Source organism: Lissotriton helveticus, chromosome 7 (genome assembly GCF_964261635.1).
Source record: "Lissotriton helveticus chromosome 7, aLisHel1.1, whole genome shotgun sequence".
Taxonomy (NCBI): Eukaryota; Metazoa; Chordata; class Amphibia; order Caudata; family Salamandridae; genus Lissotriton; species Lissotriton helveticus.
The window spans coordinates 1,638,083,942-1,638,097,738 of record NC_136068.1 but is presented as its reverse complement, the minus strand read 5'-3'; the positions used below and the strand labels follow the sequence as shown (position 1 = coordinate 1,638,097,738).

At 45.0% G+C, this 13,797-nt stretch overlaps 1 protein-coding gene across 3 annotated transcripts in view; it reads left to right on the top strand.

Annotated features, from left to right (window-relative positions):
• Positions 1-13,797, top strand: part of MAG (myelin associated glycoprotein) — a 404,692-nt gene that overhangs the window by 272,876 nt on the left and 118,019 nt on the right. For all 3 annotated transcript variants that reach the window (XM_078655319.1, XM_078655320.1, XM_078655321.1), the window contains exons 6-8: positions 1,982-2,239; positions 5,970-6,230; positions 8,864-9,151. In XM_078655319.1, coding sequence (XP_078511445.1) covers positions 1,982-2,239; positions 5,970-6,230; positions 8,864-9,151 — 807 coding nt within the window. The remainder of the gene's footprint in view (positions 1-1,981; positions 2,240-5,969; positions 6,231-8,863; positions 9,152-13,797) is intronic.

The window sequence follows — 13,797 nt, the reverse complement described above, 5'->3', positions numbered from 1 at the left end:
TCTTTCAGCGCGGAGATACTCCTTTGGGAGTTTATTCAAGTGCTATACAAACCCGCTAATAATAATAATAATAATAATGGAGTAAGACTCTATGGGTGAGTGGCTAGCCTGAAATGAAAAGATGGTTAGGAACTTTGGAACTGATCGGACACCATAACTACAGCTGGATTCTAGACACCAACTAGATTATGTTTGCCTATTTTAGAAAGGATATCATTTGAAATGATTTCCTAAGTGCATACGTGAGTGACTGCACCCGCCTGGAAGGGGATGTCTGGTCGATGAGACCTCCTTCACTTCCTCCAGAGGACTACCATCAGGGGACGCACTGACAGTGCACCACCACTGTCAGTGTGCCGCCTGCCATTTTCTTTGCCTTTGCACCCGCGTCTATAAAATGGTGCAGGTGCAGAGGTAGATATTCCCTCATTTGCATGGGGCCACACCCCCATGCAAATGAGGGAACGCCCTCTTGAGATAGTGCTGGAGCGACACATGCCCAGTGTTATCTGTATTACGGAAGAGGCCACACGAGTGTCTGCGGCCCCTTCTGTAATACCAAAATGTCCCGGGACGCACATAGGAGGCGCCCATGTCAGTTGGCACTTTCTATAATACAGAACCCAGATAAGGAAATATTAGATATTTTTTGGTTGTAGGAAACAAGCAAATGGTACCATAGCATCAGTAGCATTTCTAGTGTGTTATGGGGCTTATGCAAGAAAAAGAATGGGCCCTTTTCCTGCTGTTTGAACTATGAACTATAATATACACCAAAATCAGGGTGTTGAGTGAGCCATCCAGACCTCTGGGCCCCAGTGCCACTGCACCTACTGCACCAATGGAGTTACACCCCTGCTTAGCAACTTGCATTTCCAAATTCAGACTGTTGTCCATGTATATTTCGATTATAGAACAATTTTAATGGAATGGAGGGTTGTTGTCCAGCCTGAGGCCAGAGACAGGAGCTCCAGTGGTTGGCAGAGAATGGGTTTAGGAGTACCTCCATCTTGTTGGGGTTAAGCGTGTGTGTTATTGTTTAGCTGCTGCCATGTTATATCAGTAGCCGCGGCCAGGGCGACTGACGCTTGACGCTGGGGATCATGGTTCGATCCCCGGCTCTGGGGGCAGGGTCTGCCCAGCAACATGCTACTCTGGGCAATAGCTCGCTTAATCTTCCCAACGGCCCCCAGCGCCGAGATACCCCTTCGGGTGATACGTGCGCTACACAAGTATTGGATTTACATTTTTTTTTTTTTTACTATGTGCATAAGAAGTTTTTACTGCAACTCATGTACCTATTCAGGGTATGTACAGAAGCTTGCACTTTTATATTTTTACGGGTGAGGGACTATTGTCCATACGTAGACAGCCTAGCTTACCATGGTTAGGTGCAGAGGTGCAAGGCTTGGTATTTTTAACATTGTTGATCACAACACGTGGCACGCAACCTGCCACTTGTATCTCATTGCACGGCCTTTCAATAGTGCACAAATTGTGATCTAAAAGTAGTGTATAAGGTGTGTTTTATCTAAGTCACTAGTAATGGATAGGAAAGTATGTCTTATCGGAAAAGAGAATGCTTGAACACAAAATATTGATGTATTTTGTGAGGGTAGGAAGTTGTGCTTCTTCCACTCACATGTGGCAACTTTTTAGTAAAATAAATAAATGCCAAAAAAGAATGACATGGGGCATGGACTTCATCATACTATGTCAAGGGCCTGGAACATGAAATTATGTGATTCCTGTGATGAATTTACTTAATACCTTCATATACATGTGTACCCAGCATACTATGTATTTCTGAGAGTATCTTAATCTGTTCTTGTCTATTATATTTACATTTATAGCTCTTTATTATTTATTTATCGAGCTTTTATTGTTTTAATAGCAGTTATGTAAAAAAGCAACACATTACTGAATTCAGAGTGTTACTTGGGAATGTGCTAGTCCTTGCCTGTCTCTTGTTTGACTCTAGACCCCCCAAAGATAGTGGAGGTGAACTCCTCACTGGAAACGACAGAGGGCGCCCACCTGATCCTGCTCTGCGTGGTAGAGAGTAACCCGATGTCGCTGGTTTCGTGGATGAAGGATGACACGATCCTGAAGGAAGAGCTCTCTGCTAACCTCACCTTAGAGTTCGAAAACGTGACGCACAACTATGACGGCCTCTACGTCTGCATAGCGGAGAACATCTATGGGAAAGTCAACAGGTCCCTGGGCCTGGCCGTCATGTGTAAGTGGGAGCCGGGCACGGTTCTGAGTAAATGCGAGATAGAATGAGTATTGGTCTTTGTCCTTCGGGCAATGGTAAACATTACTCCCTCAAGAATATAGATTTGCACTGAAGCATAGCAAGGTTTGATTATTGCTACTTTCTGGACAGAAGCTTGTTATAATGCCCGGATAGGAAACGATTTAGCACCAGGTTGACATCCCAAACACAGGAATAACATTCCAGAGTCTAAGACAGCTGAAGCCTTCTCATGAGTTTGAAACTCAAATGTGTTGACCCACAGTAACCTCATTCACTCTGATCGGCCCCACGGAAACGGCAAAGCAAGTGGTATTGACCATCCTGTAGGCCAGACCTGCCTCTGCCCATTTTGAAAGGAACTTCAGGAGAGTCTCAATCAGTGGTGGCTCCTCGAGGGAGTGCTGCGGCGAGGGAGGGGTCAAGGTGGGGGGTAGTAAACTCTGGCATAAGGCCAAACGGAGTTAAGTAAATAAATAAATAAATACAACGAATTACATTAGTGCGCTGCAACGCCAAATGGCGATGTAGCGCATCCAATGTAATTAGTTTTATTTATTTATTTATATACTTACCTCCGTTCTGCCGTATACCGGAGTATACTACCGAACCGCCCTGCCCCTCCCCCGCCTCACCAACCCACAACACTCCCTCGAGGAGCTGCCATTGGTCTCAATACCGGTCCCAATTGGATCCATGTTTCTTGGCACACACCAACATAACTATTTTCTTCAAGCAAACACTAACTCTTCCCATGCTCACTGGATAAGACTGGAAGCAAATTCCTGAAAGGCCCATGATTTCCAGCATCTCCTGTGATTTTTCCATGCCATCAACTTCAGACAACCTTTAATTGCTAGAGAGTGTGGCTTTCCATGGCAGTCGGGCACCATTGGCTGCAACTGGGGTAAGGCCAGTGAGCAATTGCACAATAGCTCCAAAAGCACCAAAAAATACACCTGTGATCTCCAAATCAGAGTCACCAGGACCAGATCTGCTGGATGACTTCTTGTTTGAGCAGAAACTTTGTATATCATCACAAATAGAGGAAAAGCATACATCCGAGTTCACAAACAGTAGTATATGAAAGTATCCACTGCTTTGACTCTTGGATCCAGGAACCATTGGGAATATTCTAGAAGTTGATTGTTGAGTTGAGAGCTAACAGTTTAGTATGGTCCTGGTGTTTGTATGAGAGATGTGGAAATGCTGCAACACAGTACATAGTATACAGAAAGATGCTCTACCATCACTATCACTGAAATCTGACACTCCAGACCGTAGTCTGCTAACCTCTTGTACCAAGGCCTCCCAGTCGATTAATGCATAAACCACGGACACATTGACCACCTTCAAATGGACGTAGAAGACACTCTGTCCTTCGTCATTGACTTGATCATGAACAATCCCATCAACAGCTTTAGGTAGGCGATGTGGAGGCCTAATTTGGCCTTGCCCTATTTTTCTCCAATGGAAAGTACTCTACACCTTGGCCCCCAATCCCACTGTCTGCCATGTAATTATCTAATCAGGTCTAGGGTAGACCCAAAAATTGCCCTCCTGGTTTAAACTTCTGTGTGATCCATACACCACTCGATCTGCGTCCTTGCTTCTTGTGACCCCGTGCTTCTGAGAATATCAGGTTTTTCCTCAGATTACAAGTTTATAGAAACTTGTAATGCATGGACTCAGGGAAGATTGCTTGAATGGAGGGTGACAGCAACCCCCCAATCCTGGCTAGCCACCTGAGAGAAAGCCAGCGCAGCCCATGCAGGTAAGAGCAATGGGACAGTGGGGCCGGGTGGGGCGGATTTCGACAGAGGACAATGAGGGAAAATTAAATATTTATTTATTTTTCCCTCGTTGTTGTCTGTCGAAATACCACCCCACCCGAAAACCTGTCTCTCAGAAGGGCTTTTGTGAGCTCTTCACCTTTTTCACCAGTATATAGAGAGTGGCCTCCATCGAATTTAAAACAAACCCCAGGAAACTCATGGTAGAGTTGGAGGTTAGTTCTCACCTCTCTTGGTTGATCAAAAAGCCAACATCAAGTTCAATAGTTGTGTTCACATTAGTAGGAACTGATCCATAATCAGGATATCATCAAGGTAAATGATGAGCCTGATCCCTCTCAACCTCAGGAACTCCACCACCAGTCAAAGAAGCTTGGTGAAACACCAAATAGAGGAGGACAGCCCCACATGCAGCACTACAAACTCATAGATCCAGCAGAACAGGAGGAATTGCGTAACTAATATAGGGACCATCAAGTAGGCATCCTTGAGGTCTAGTACGACCGTTCAGTTCCCTGGAAATAGGATGTCTTTCAGCAGATTGATTCCCCTTACTTGAAATTCCAATAAACAAGCCATTTGTTGAACTCTCGTAAGTTGATTACAGACCTATGCTCATTGTCTTTTTTCTCGCCAGGAAAATATTGCTCCAGAATCATCTTAGGTGAAGGGTAGATCTCTGAGTTGCTTCTTTTCTCTCCATTTCCACCATTTCTTTTTCTATCAGTGGATTCTTCCTCTGAAAATCTGAGGGATTTGAGCTTTACCAGCTGCATTGGTGAGCCATAGGACTCTATGTAAAAACTCTGCACTGTCTGCAGCACCCTCAAGTTCCCTGTGGGTATGAAACACCCCTGCTCCATGTACAATGAAGTGGCGGAGAGAGGCGTTAGTCCTCTTTGCTTAACGCCTTTCGCCGCCACTTCTGAAACACAAGACTCCACCATATTTACAAGAATATGGTGCAGCCTTGCGTTTCCCCCTGCGATCACGCTAAGTTTAGCAACTTAGCACCAACGCAGGCACCCTTGCTCCCTAGTGCAAGGGTGTCTGCGTGCAGGGAAGGATTGTTTATGTATAGGAAGGTGTCCCTTCCTGCACATAAACAATCCTAAAATGGCATTCTGTCACTTTCATGTGCGCTCCTTCACGCAGCACACATGAAAGTGACAAAACAGCATTTTTTAAAGGTTATAAACAAACCATGGCATTTTTCTTTTTCCATGTGTGCTACACATAACACACATGGAAAAAGCAAAAATGAGGAGAAATAATGCATTTCTCCTCATTTTGCCAACTTAAGACCAGTATTTACCTGGTCTTAATTTTGGTGCTGCCTCCTATGTACACAACCGTTGTACATAGGGTCAGCATCAAAATTGATGAGTGTTGCGGTGGAACGCCCAACGCAACACCCACTGCCCACCCCTTTCACGCTAACCATAGCGTGAAAGGGGGCTTTATGTACAAGGCAGCATTAATGTTAATGTTAGTGATATTTGTAAAGCGCACTGTTGCCCAAGGGCGTCCTGGCGCTATGAATGATGATCTCCTAGAGGCTTAACGCTGCCTTGTACATAAGGCGCAGCCCCTATCGCCACCACAATGTCTGTAATAGTGGCGTTGTGGTGGCAATAGGGGCTAGCACATATGCACCTGTGTTCTTTGGAGTCAGCCTGCTAATGTAATGTTTCTCATTTGGCTGATAGAATTATCTAAAGATGTTGTGCAGAGCTGTATTGTTTCTGTTGTGCAGAGCTGCATTGTTGCTGTGTAGAGGTGTAGATTTGTCACTAGTTTTCAGTTATACAATGTATTGTGATTACTTAAGTGTAGATCACATCAGTGATTGCAAATGAATGTGTAGGATTAGTGATCCGAGTGGGCGAGGATAAAGCCGGAAGTGGCTTGTTTTACAGATGCCCCATGGAAGCCATCAGTGAACACATCCATCCTGGCCCTGGAGGGGGAGCCGGTCACTATACTCTGCAGCACGCAGGGGAAGCCCGAGCCAATCATCACCATCATGAAGGAGAAGAACCTCCTGAGCACGGCCATCTATGAGAACGAGCTCCTCCTGGAGCTGCCCGAGGTGTCCCACGAGGACGACGGCGAGTACTGGTGCGTGGCCGAAAACCAATATGGAAGAAGCAGCAGCTCCTTCAACATCACTGTGGAGTGTAAGTATGGCGACAGCAACTGAGGGTGCTCCTCACTCCTCCCAGACTCTCTTTGATCTTTTAGTTTGAGATGATTGTAGAAGAATATGTATTGATAGGTTGGTAATATTACCTCCTTCTCTCTTTTGAAACAGGCAATAATTCAGTCATTTGTTACCAGTATGGTTACGAGTCCTGCGTAACTGGATTTATTTATCATACCTAATAAATAATTATTCCAAGGGCATAGTTATATATTGGATGCGATAAATAATGCCAATTACAAGTTTCTTCGGTGAAAATCGGGCCTAAAATGGACTTTGGTGCTTCCTGCATCGTAATCTGCATGTCTTTAGATTTACTGGGTCTTTTTCACAGGGTACATGTGTGGTAGGTTTCACGCCCTGGAATTTATCAAGGGCCAATTCATTTATTTTAAGGTATTTTTTAATCGCTCAATCATCCCCTAAGGGTTATCCCGGGGCTAGACCTCATATTCAACAAACTCCATTAGTCTCAGAATCCATTAAAGTGGAAACAGCTAAGTCTTCAACATCAACAAAAAAAATGTGACTGTCTATACAATCAGACAAACTCATGAATTCAAAAGGTCATCAAACGGGATTGGAGGGGGTGTCAGAATTTAACGAGGCACTCAAAATCAAGGTCTATCTGTTTTGGTCCAAACAGCACTAAGGATTTTCAGCAGTGCTTAAAAAGCTGAACCATCAGCTGCAAAATAAGTTTTAATGTGAGGTGTTCAGAACCCATCACATCATCATGTGGCTAATTCACGCACCTGTTTTTAAAAGTTAGAAATTTGCTCTCATACGTTTTTGCCTACAATTTGAGGACCTTTTAGATTTTTGGTGGATTCAGAAATACACACAACTCCTTTTGCACCATACTTAGTACTGCGGGCAAACCAGAAGAGTAAATGTCCTGGGAAGGTGCATTAGCACATCAATCTTTTTCTTTTTATCTCCTTCAGCAAATTATTTTTTCTACATGTAAACATTATTTTCATACATACCCATGAAATACGAGGGTTTGGAGTTTTTCACAACCAATTTGTGCATATATGGTAGTAATCTTTGGCATTACGTTTGTGTGTGCAAAGTTTGTGAGTAATCATTTCAGAGGTATTTGAATCCTCTCAGTATTGTTAATGTACAACTTTGTGGGAGTTCACTTCAGTCCCTAAGACCAACCACTGACTCCTCTCTGACGACGCATCTTCCCGTTCTAACTTTGCAGCTTGTACTATGGAAATCTGACATACTGGATGATGTCTCCTAGTAGGATGTTCCTTGTGAATGCATAAATGAGACTCCAGGTATGCCACTGTCAGGGGACTTGCAGAGTGGGTTTGAGACAAAACTAGATTGCAGGGGGTGTGAATGAGTTTGGAACAAGATTGGACAACAGGGCATTGTGTGCCCTCTGCAAGGGAACCTCTTTCCGGCGGAGAGGTAAACATATACAAGTAAATACCTGAGTGAGAACTAGAAAGAAAGGAAGGACAGAAGCTGAGGACTGACCAATGAAGGAAGAGGTTGTGAAGTAAACTGAAAAGTCTGCAAAGGAAAAACAATAAGATAACACTAATACTACAAACAAAGGAGTGCAACGGAAACAATACCCAAACAAGATTTTTTTATTTTTGAGCACAACAAAGCCTGCATGCAAAGTGTGACTGTCGTGGCCCTGTATTGAGCCATTGTGTTGGCAGAATCCAAGCTGCACGGCAAAATCCATCCAAACCCCTTCTCACTAAATCCAAGCAGGGTTTTTTCATGCGATCAGGATGGCTAACTATCGCCATCATTGCCAGTTTATCCAGGGCATGAACATAACTCTCAAGAAGGCATGGGGCGTTACCACTGGGTAGGGCAAAGTGTAAGTTTACCTTTGGGAATCGGTCCCTTTGTTTGTAACTCGTGAGACAATGATTACAGCTTCCTGTTTGAAAGAGCTGTAAAGATCAGCCACAACAGTGTTTGTACATAAAACATGTCAAACAAATCATAGCTTACTGGAGAAAATGAATCCCCATGAGATTCTTTCTACAATTATACTTAAAAAAAAAAATAGAAATAGGAGGTATGATTTGTACAAAACGTAAGATAAAATCATCAGTGAGACACTTTTTAGATTTTAGAATTTTACAATTATCATGAGGAAATAAACTGAAATATAAATGTTCTTATATGTTCATGTTTTGAATTATTATTTCATCAATTGTTTCCCTCTGCAGCTTTTTATGTATCTGCAATTGTACAGCTGAAACGACCATACATTCTTCAATTGCCCATGCATCTGAAGTGGTAGTGGAACTTGCATACTCAAATGCATAAGTAGCATACCGACTATGGAGTAGGACTTACAAAGAGCACCGCTGGAAGCTTGATAATGTAATCATGACTGACATCATCATTTGTTGATTCGCATCTGTTCTAAAATTATGGATAATAAACATGCAGATTATCTTGATTGTTTTGGATTTGAAAGTAAATATCATCCTTTAACGGTGCATTTGTAAAAGACTATGCAGTCAAGAAATCAAAGTCCAAGGGAGCAAATGTCAAAATGCGTTGGAATTTGTCCACATGCTAAACAGGATTTTACATTAATGATGTTGCTTTTCTCCTCAGTTGCTCCCATAGTTATCTCAGAGTCTAAATGCACGTCGGTCCGGGACACTCTGCAGTGCATGTGTGAAGTGAAGTCCAACCCAGAGCCTGTTATTGTCTTTGAGCTTCCTGAAAAAAGTATTAGCATCAACGAGTCCAACCGTGAGTTTGTGTACTCCCAGAAGAACGGCTACACGGTCAGCAGCATCCTGACCATTCGAGGGGAGCCCAGCGAAGACATCCTGGTCCTCTGCTCGGCCTCGAACGTGTACGGCACCAAGGTTCATGAGTTGCCGTTCAAAGACACTAGTAAGTTATTTTTCAAACCCAAATTTATAGGAGAATTATACACAATGCCTAATATTTTGCTAAAAACCTTTTTGATATTTGTAGGTTTTGTTACATTTATTTATTTATTTATTATTTTATTTTGGAATCTTGTATAGCGCGCAGTTACCCTTGGGCATCCCGGTGCTCGTTCATGACTCAGGGGAATGGCACTAACAAAGGAAACCTTTAAGGAGCAGCATTAAGCGGGAAATAGGTGGGTCTTGAGTAGCTTTCGGAACCTGATCATGCCAGACTCTATCCGTAAATTCAGGGGCAGCACGTTCCATAACTTGGCGGCGTTCACAGAAAATCTTCTACCCCCCGTCCGGGCTCTTTTCACTCTAGGCACTTGTAACAGAGCTTTGTGGTCAGAGCGTAAAGCTCTGGTAGCCTTGTAGGGCATCACCATATTACCCAAAATGGGAGGACCCTTCCCATGCAGGATTTTATGAGCCGTACAGAGAGATTTAAATGTATCGGAAGCCAATGCAAGGCTCTCAGTGCCGGTTTTGCTGACTGTCTCCTGGGGATATTCATCAGCAGCCTTGCTGCTGCATTCTGTACTTGTTGTAATCTATTAAGCGTTGCTTCCGGTGCGCCCCAAAAAAGCGCATTACCGTAATCTAGCCTTGAGACAATCAGGCCCTGGATAAGGAGTTACCTGGACGTCGGGGGGAGGAGAGGTAAGATCTTACGGGCTGATCGGAGCAGTGCAAAGCAAACTCCGGCCGTTTTCTTTGCTTGGGTCTTGAAGGACAGATCTTGTTCAAGCCACACGCCCAGGCTTTTAATCTCCTTTTTGGGGCTTGGAGGGTCACCAAGACAACTCGGCCAGCTGCCTATCGGCAAAGAAGGTCCAGTTTGTCCCAACAGCATCAGCTCTGTTTTAGAGCCGTTCAATTTTAATGCTGAGTTGCCCATCCATGTGTGCACCTTGGACAAGCAAGAGTGCAACAAGTCCGGATGATCCACCAATTGGGAAAGGGCCACCACCAACTGGGTAGCATCAGCATAGCTGATACTTTTGATGCCCAGAAGTACCACCACCTCCTCCAATGGGGCCATATAGACATTAAACAGTGTGGGGCTCAGGGAGGAGCCCTGAGGCACACCACACTGAAGGGGGATAGGGGCAGATTGTGCACTCCCTTCCCACACTTGATAGGTTCGTTGATGCAAAAACGAACCGAGCCACTTCAAGGCCATTCCAGTTAGGCCTACCTCTGACAGTCGCTGGAGCAACACCTGATGGTTAACGGTGTCAAAAGCCGCACTAAGGTCCAGGAGGATCACTGCCACTGATCCCCCTGATTCCAGAATGCTCCTGGCTTCTTCCACGACTGCCAGAAGGGCGGTATCCGTGCCTTGGCCCGGCCTGAAACCCGTTTGGGAAATCCGCAACAAACTATTGGATTCCAGGAATTGTGAGAGTCGCTTGTTCACCAGTCTCTCCGCGATCTTACCAAACCCAGGCAGCAAGGAGATCGGTCTGAAATTATCCAGGTCCGATGGATCGAGACCAGGTTTTTTCAGAAGGGCCTTTACAACCGCTTTTTTCCAACTCGGTGGAACCACTCCCTGCGCTAACGAAGTATTGATAAGATCTGTTACTGGTGCAGCAATAGTGGTTGCTATCTGCTTCAGGTATCTCATCGGAACAGGATCCCTTGGTGAGCCACTTTTTATGGCCCCTAGAACCTTGCTAACTTCGTCAATGGTCACTGGACCAAAGACGTCAAGCTTGTTCTGTACATCACCTCGCTGTTCGCCTATATGTACTTCCAGGACAGGCCGAGGTAAGGAACTTATGATGTTTTCTACTTTCATATGAAAGTAGTTAGCCAGTTCCTTACATTTCTTTAGAGGGCTCTCATGGCTCACTGGTGGTTCTGGGATTTTCAAGAGGTCTCTAAAGACCTTAAAGGACTCTCTCGAGGAGCTAGCTGAGTTACCAATTCTCTCATCATAATACTTGGCTTTGGCATCCCGGAGGGCGGCTTTATATCCTCTAATTGCAGTACGATATTCACTCCGGGTTACTTCTCCCCAGTCTTTTCTCCAAATCCTCTCTAGCTTTTTACAGCCTTTCCTGAGGGTTCTTAACGTCTGGGTGTACCAAGGGGCTGAACCCACTCTCTTCTCCCTCTTCGGCATTCTCTTTTTAGGGAGAATGACGTCCAGGGAGCTATTTAGCCACTTTTCCAACTTCTCGTCGGCGATTAAAGGATCCACCACCGGGCGCGGGCAAGTGGCATTCAAGTTAGTAATCCAGCGCTCTACTGGTAGCCTGGACCAAGCTCTGTCAACCGAGTAGGCCATAGGAATCGTCACCTCCGTTGATTCGTACTGCCAATTAAAAGGAACCACAAAATGATCTGACCATGGCAAAGCCAAAGGGGTCAAGGATTCAATCCGGTCCATATTCGAAAAGATCGGATCCAGTAAATGACCCTTACAATGCGTGGCCCCTGAGTTAATAAGCCTCATGTCCAAAGCTTTCAGGTCGCCCTGCAGGTCGATAGCAAGTGTGTCATCAGGGTCGTCAAAATGGAGATTAAAATCTCCTAGTGCGACGAAATTCGCTGTCGACGATGCCAGGAGCGTAACAGTTTCCACCAATGACCAGGTAAAAATGCCTGCACCCCCCGGTGGGCGATACACTAAGAGGCCTGACATGGAGGTCGTGGCTGACATTCGTTTTGAGAATTGACAACTCTCACACTCACGTACCTCCCCATCCTTGGCTCTACAGACCAGCGTGTCCCTATAAATGATCGCAATACCACCTCCTCGCCCAATAGGTCTATCTAGATGACAAATGAGGTAGCCAGGGGGGAGTGCTTGCACCATATCTGGGCCTGAACGAGACGTGGTCCAAGTTTCTGTTAAAAACAAGACATCCAGATCATGATCTTGTATAAGAGAATTAATTTCGGTTGAATGACTAGGCAGGGACCTACAATTCAGCAAAGCCGAAAGGAGTACCTTATTTCCTATGGCTCTCTGATCCTTCGTACTATGCCTACACATCACAAAAGGAAAATCACTTTTATGGATGACATTGCAAGATCCCTCCTCCGGGCGTAATGATAGCAAATCATTTCTTGTATATGTCATACCAACCTTAGGGCAAGGAGCCAGCGTGTCTGGCGCTGAGCCCGTCTGGGCCCGGACGGGCACAGACGGGCTGAACTCTGGCGTAACTCCGGCGGATTGACGGCGGACCCGCTGCGCGTTAGCATGGCCCCCTTTTGTAGGAGGTCTAGCGTCCTTGTGACGACTAGACCGTGTGAAAAATAGTGTCCCACTTACCCCCAAGATGGCCGCCAAAGTCCGACTCAGGAAGTCAAAAGAAAGGGACAAGGACCCGCAAAGAGCGGTGAGTTTTCCAGATTACAGTGCAAGTTAGTGGAAATTAAAAGCAGGGTATAATGTAGAACACTAAACAAAATAATATACACAAAACGGGCGTTTTAAAAATTTATAGCGAAATACTCATTGTGAGTTACACTGAAATGCAGCACGCTTAAGCAGGCTGCAGCGCGTCCTTCCAACTGCCACTGCCCCTTCAGAATGAACAAGAGAGAGCACCTAGTTTGCCCACCTTTTGTAGGAGGTCTAGCGTCCTTGTGACGACTAGACAGTGTGAAAAATAGCGTCCCACTTACCCCCAAGATGGCCGCCAAAGTCCGACTCAGGAAGTCAAAAGAAAGGGACAAGGACCCGCAAAGAGCGGTGAGTTTTCCAGATTACAGTGCAAGTTAGTGGAAATTAAAAGCAGGGGATAATGTAGAACACTAAACAAAATAATATACACAAAACGGGCGTTTTAAAAATGTATCGCGAAATACTCCTTGTGAGTTCCACTGAAACGCAGCACGCTTAAGCAGGCTGCAGCACGTCCTTCCAACTGCCACTGCCCCTTCAGAATGAACAAGAGAGAGCACCTAGTTTGCCCACCTTTTGTAGGAGGTCTAGCGTCCTTGTGACGACTAAACCGTGTGAAAAATAGCGTCCCACTTACCCCCAAGATGGCCGCCAAAGTCCGACTCAGGAAGTCAAAAGAAAGGGACAAGGACCCGCAAAGAGCGCTGAGTTTTCCAGATTACAGTGCAAGTTAGTGGAAATTAAAAGCAGGGGATAATGTAGAACACTAAACAAAATAATATACACAAAACGGGCATTTTAAAAATGTATCGCGAAATACTCCTTGTGAGTTACACTGAAACGCAGCACACTTAAGCAGGCTGCAGCACGTCCTTCCAACTGCCACTGCCCCTTCAGAATGAACAATTTTAAACAACATTAAGGGAACATTATACATGTCATAAAGGTCAGGTTTGTTGGTCTGACCGCTATCGAAGTTATAAAGCGGATACTGTGCTAATGCTTCCACTGCAAAACAGTCCTGATTGCAGATATGATTCAGATGGCACACTTACAGAGAGGGTTTACTTTTTTGGGTGAATGCAAACTTCTGGAACATATTCCCTGCTGGTGTGAGTGAGAGAGGAATTGGAAAACTTTGGAAGGTTGATGTTCCTGCATGATGCACACGGGCTGACCCAGGGGTAGCAACTGTCCCTGTTTCCCACTGGGGCGATGGCCTTGAATACACCAGTGGG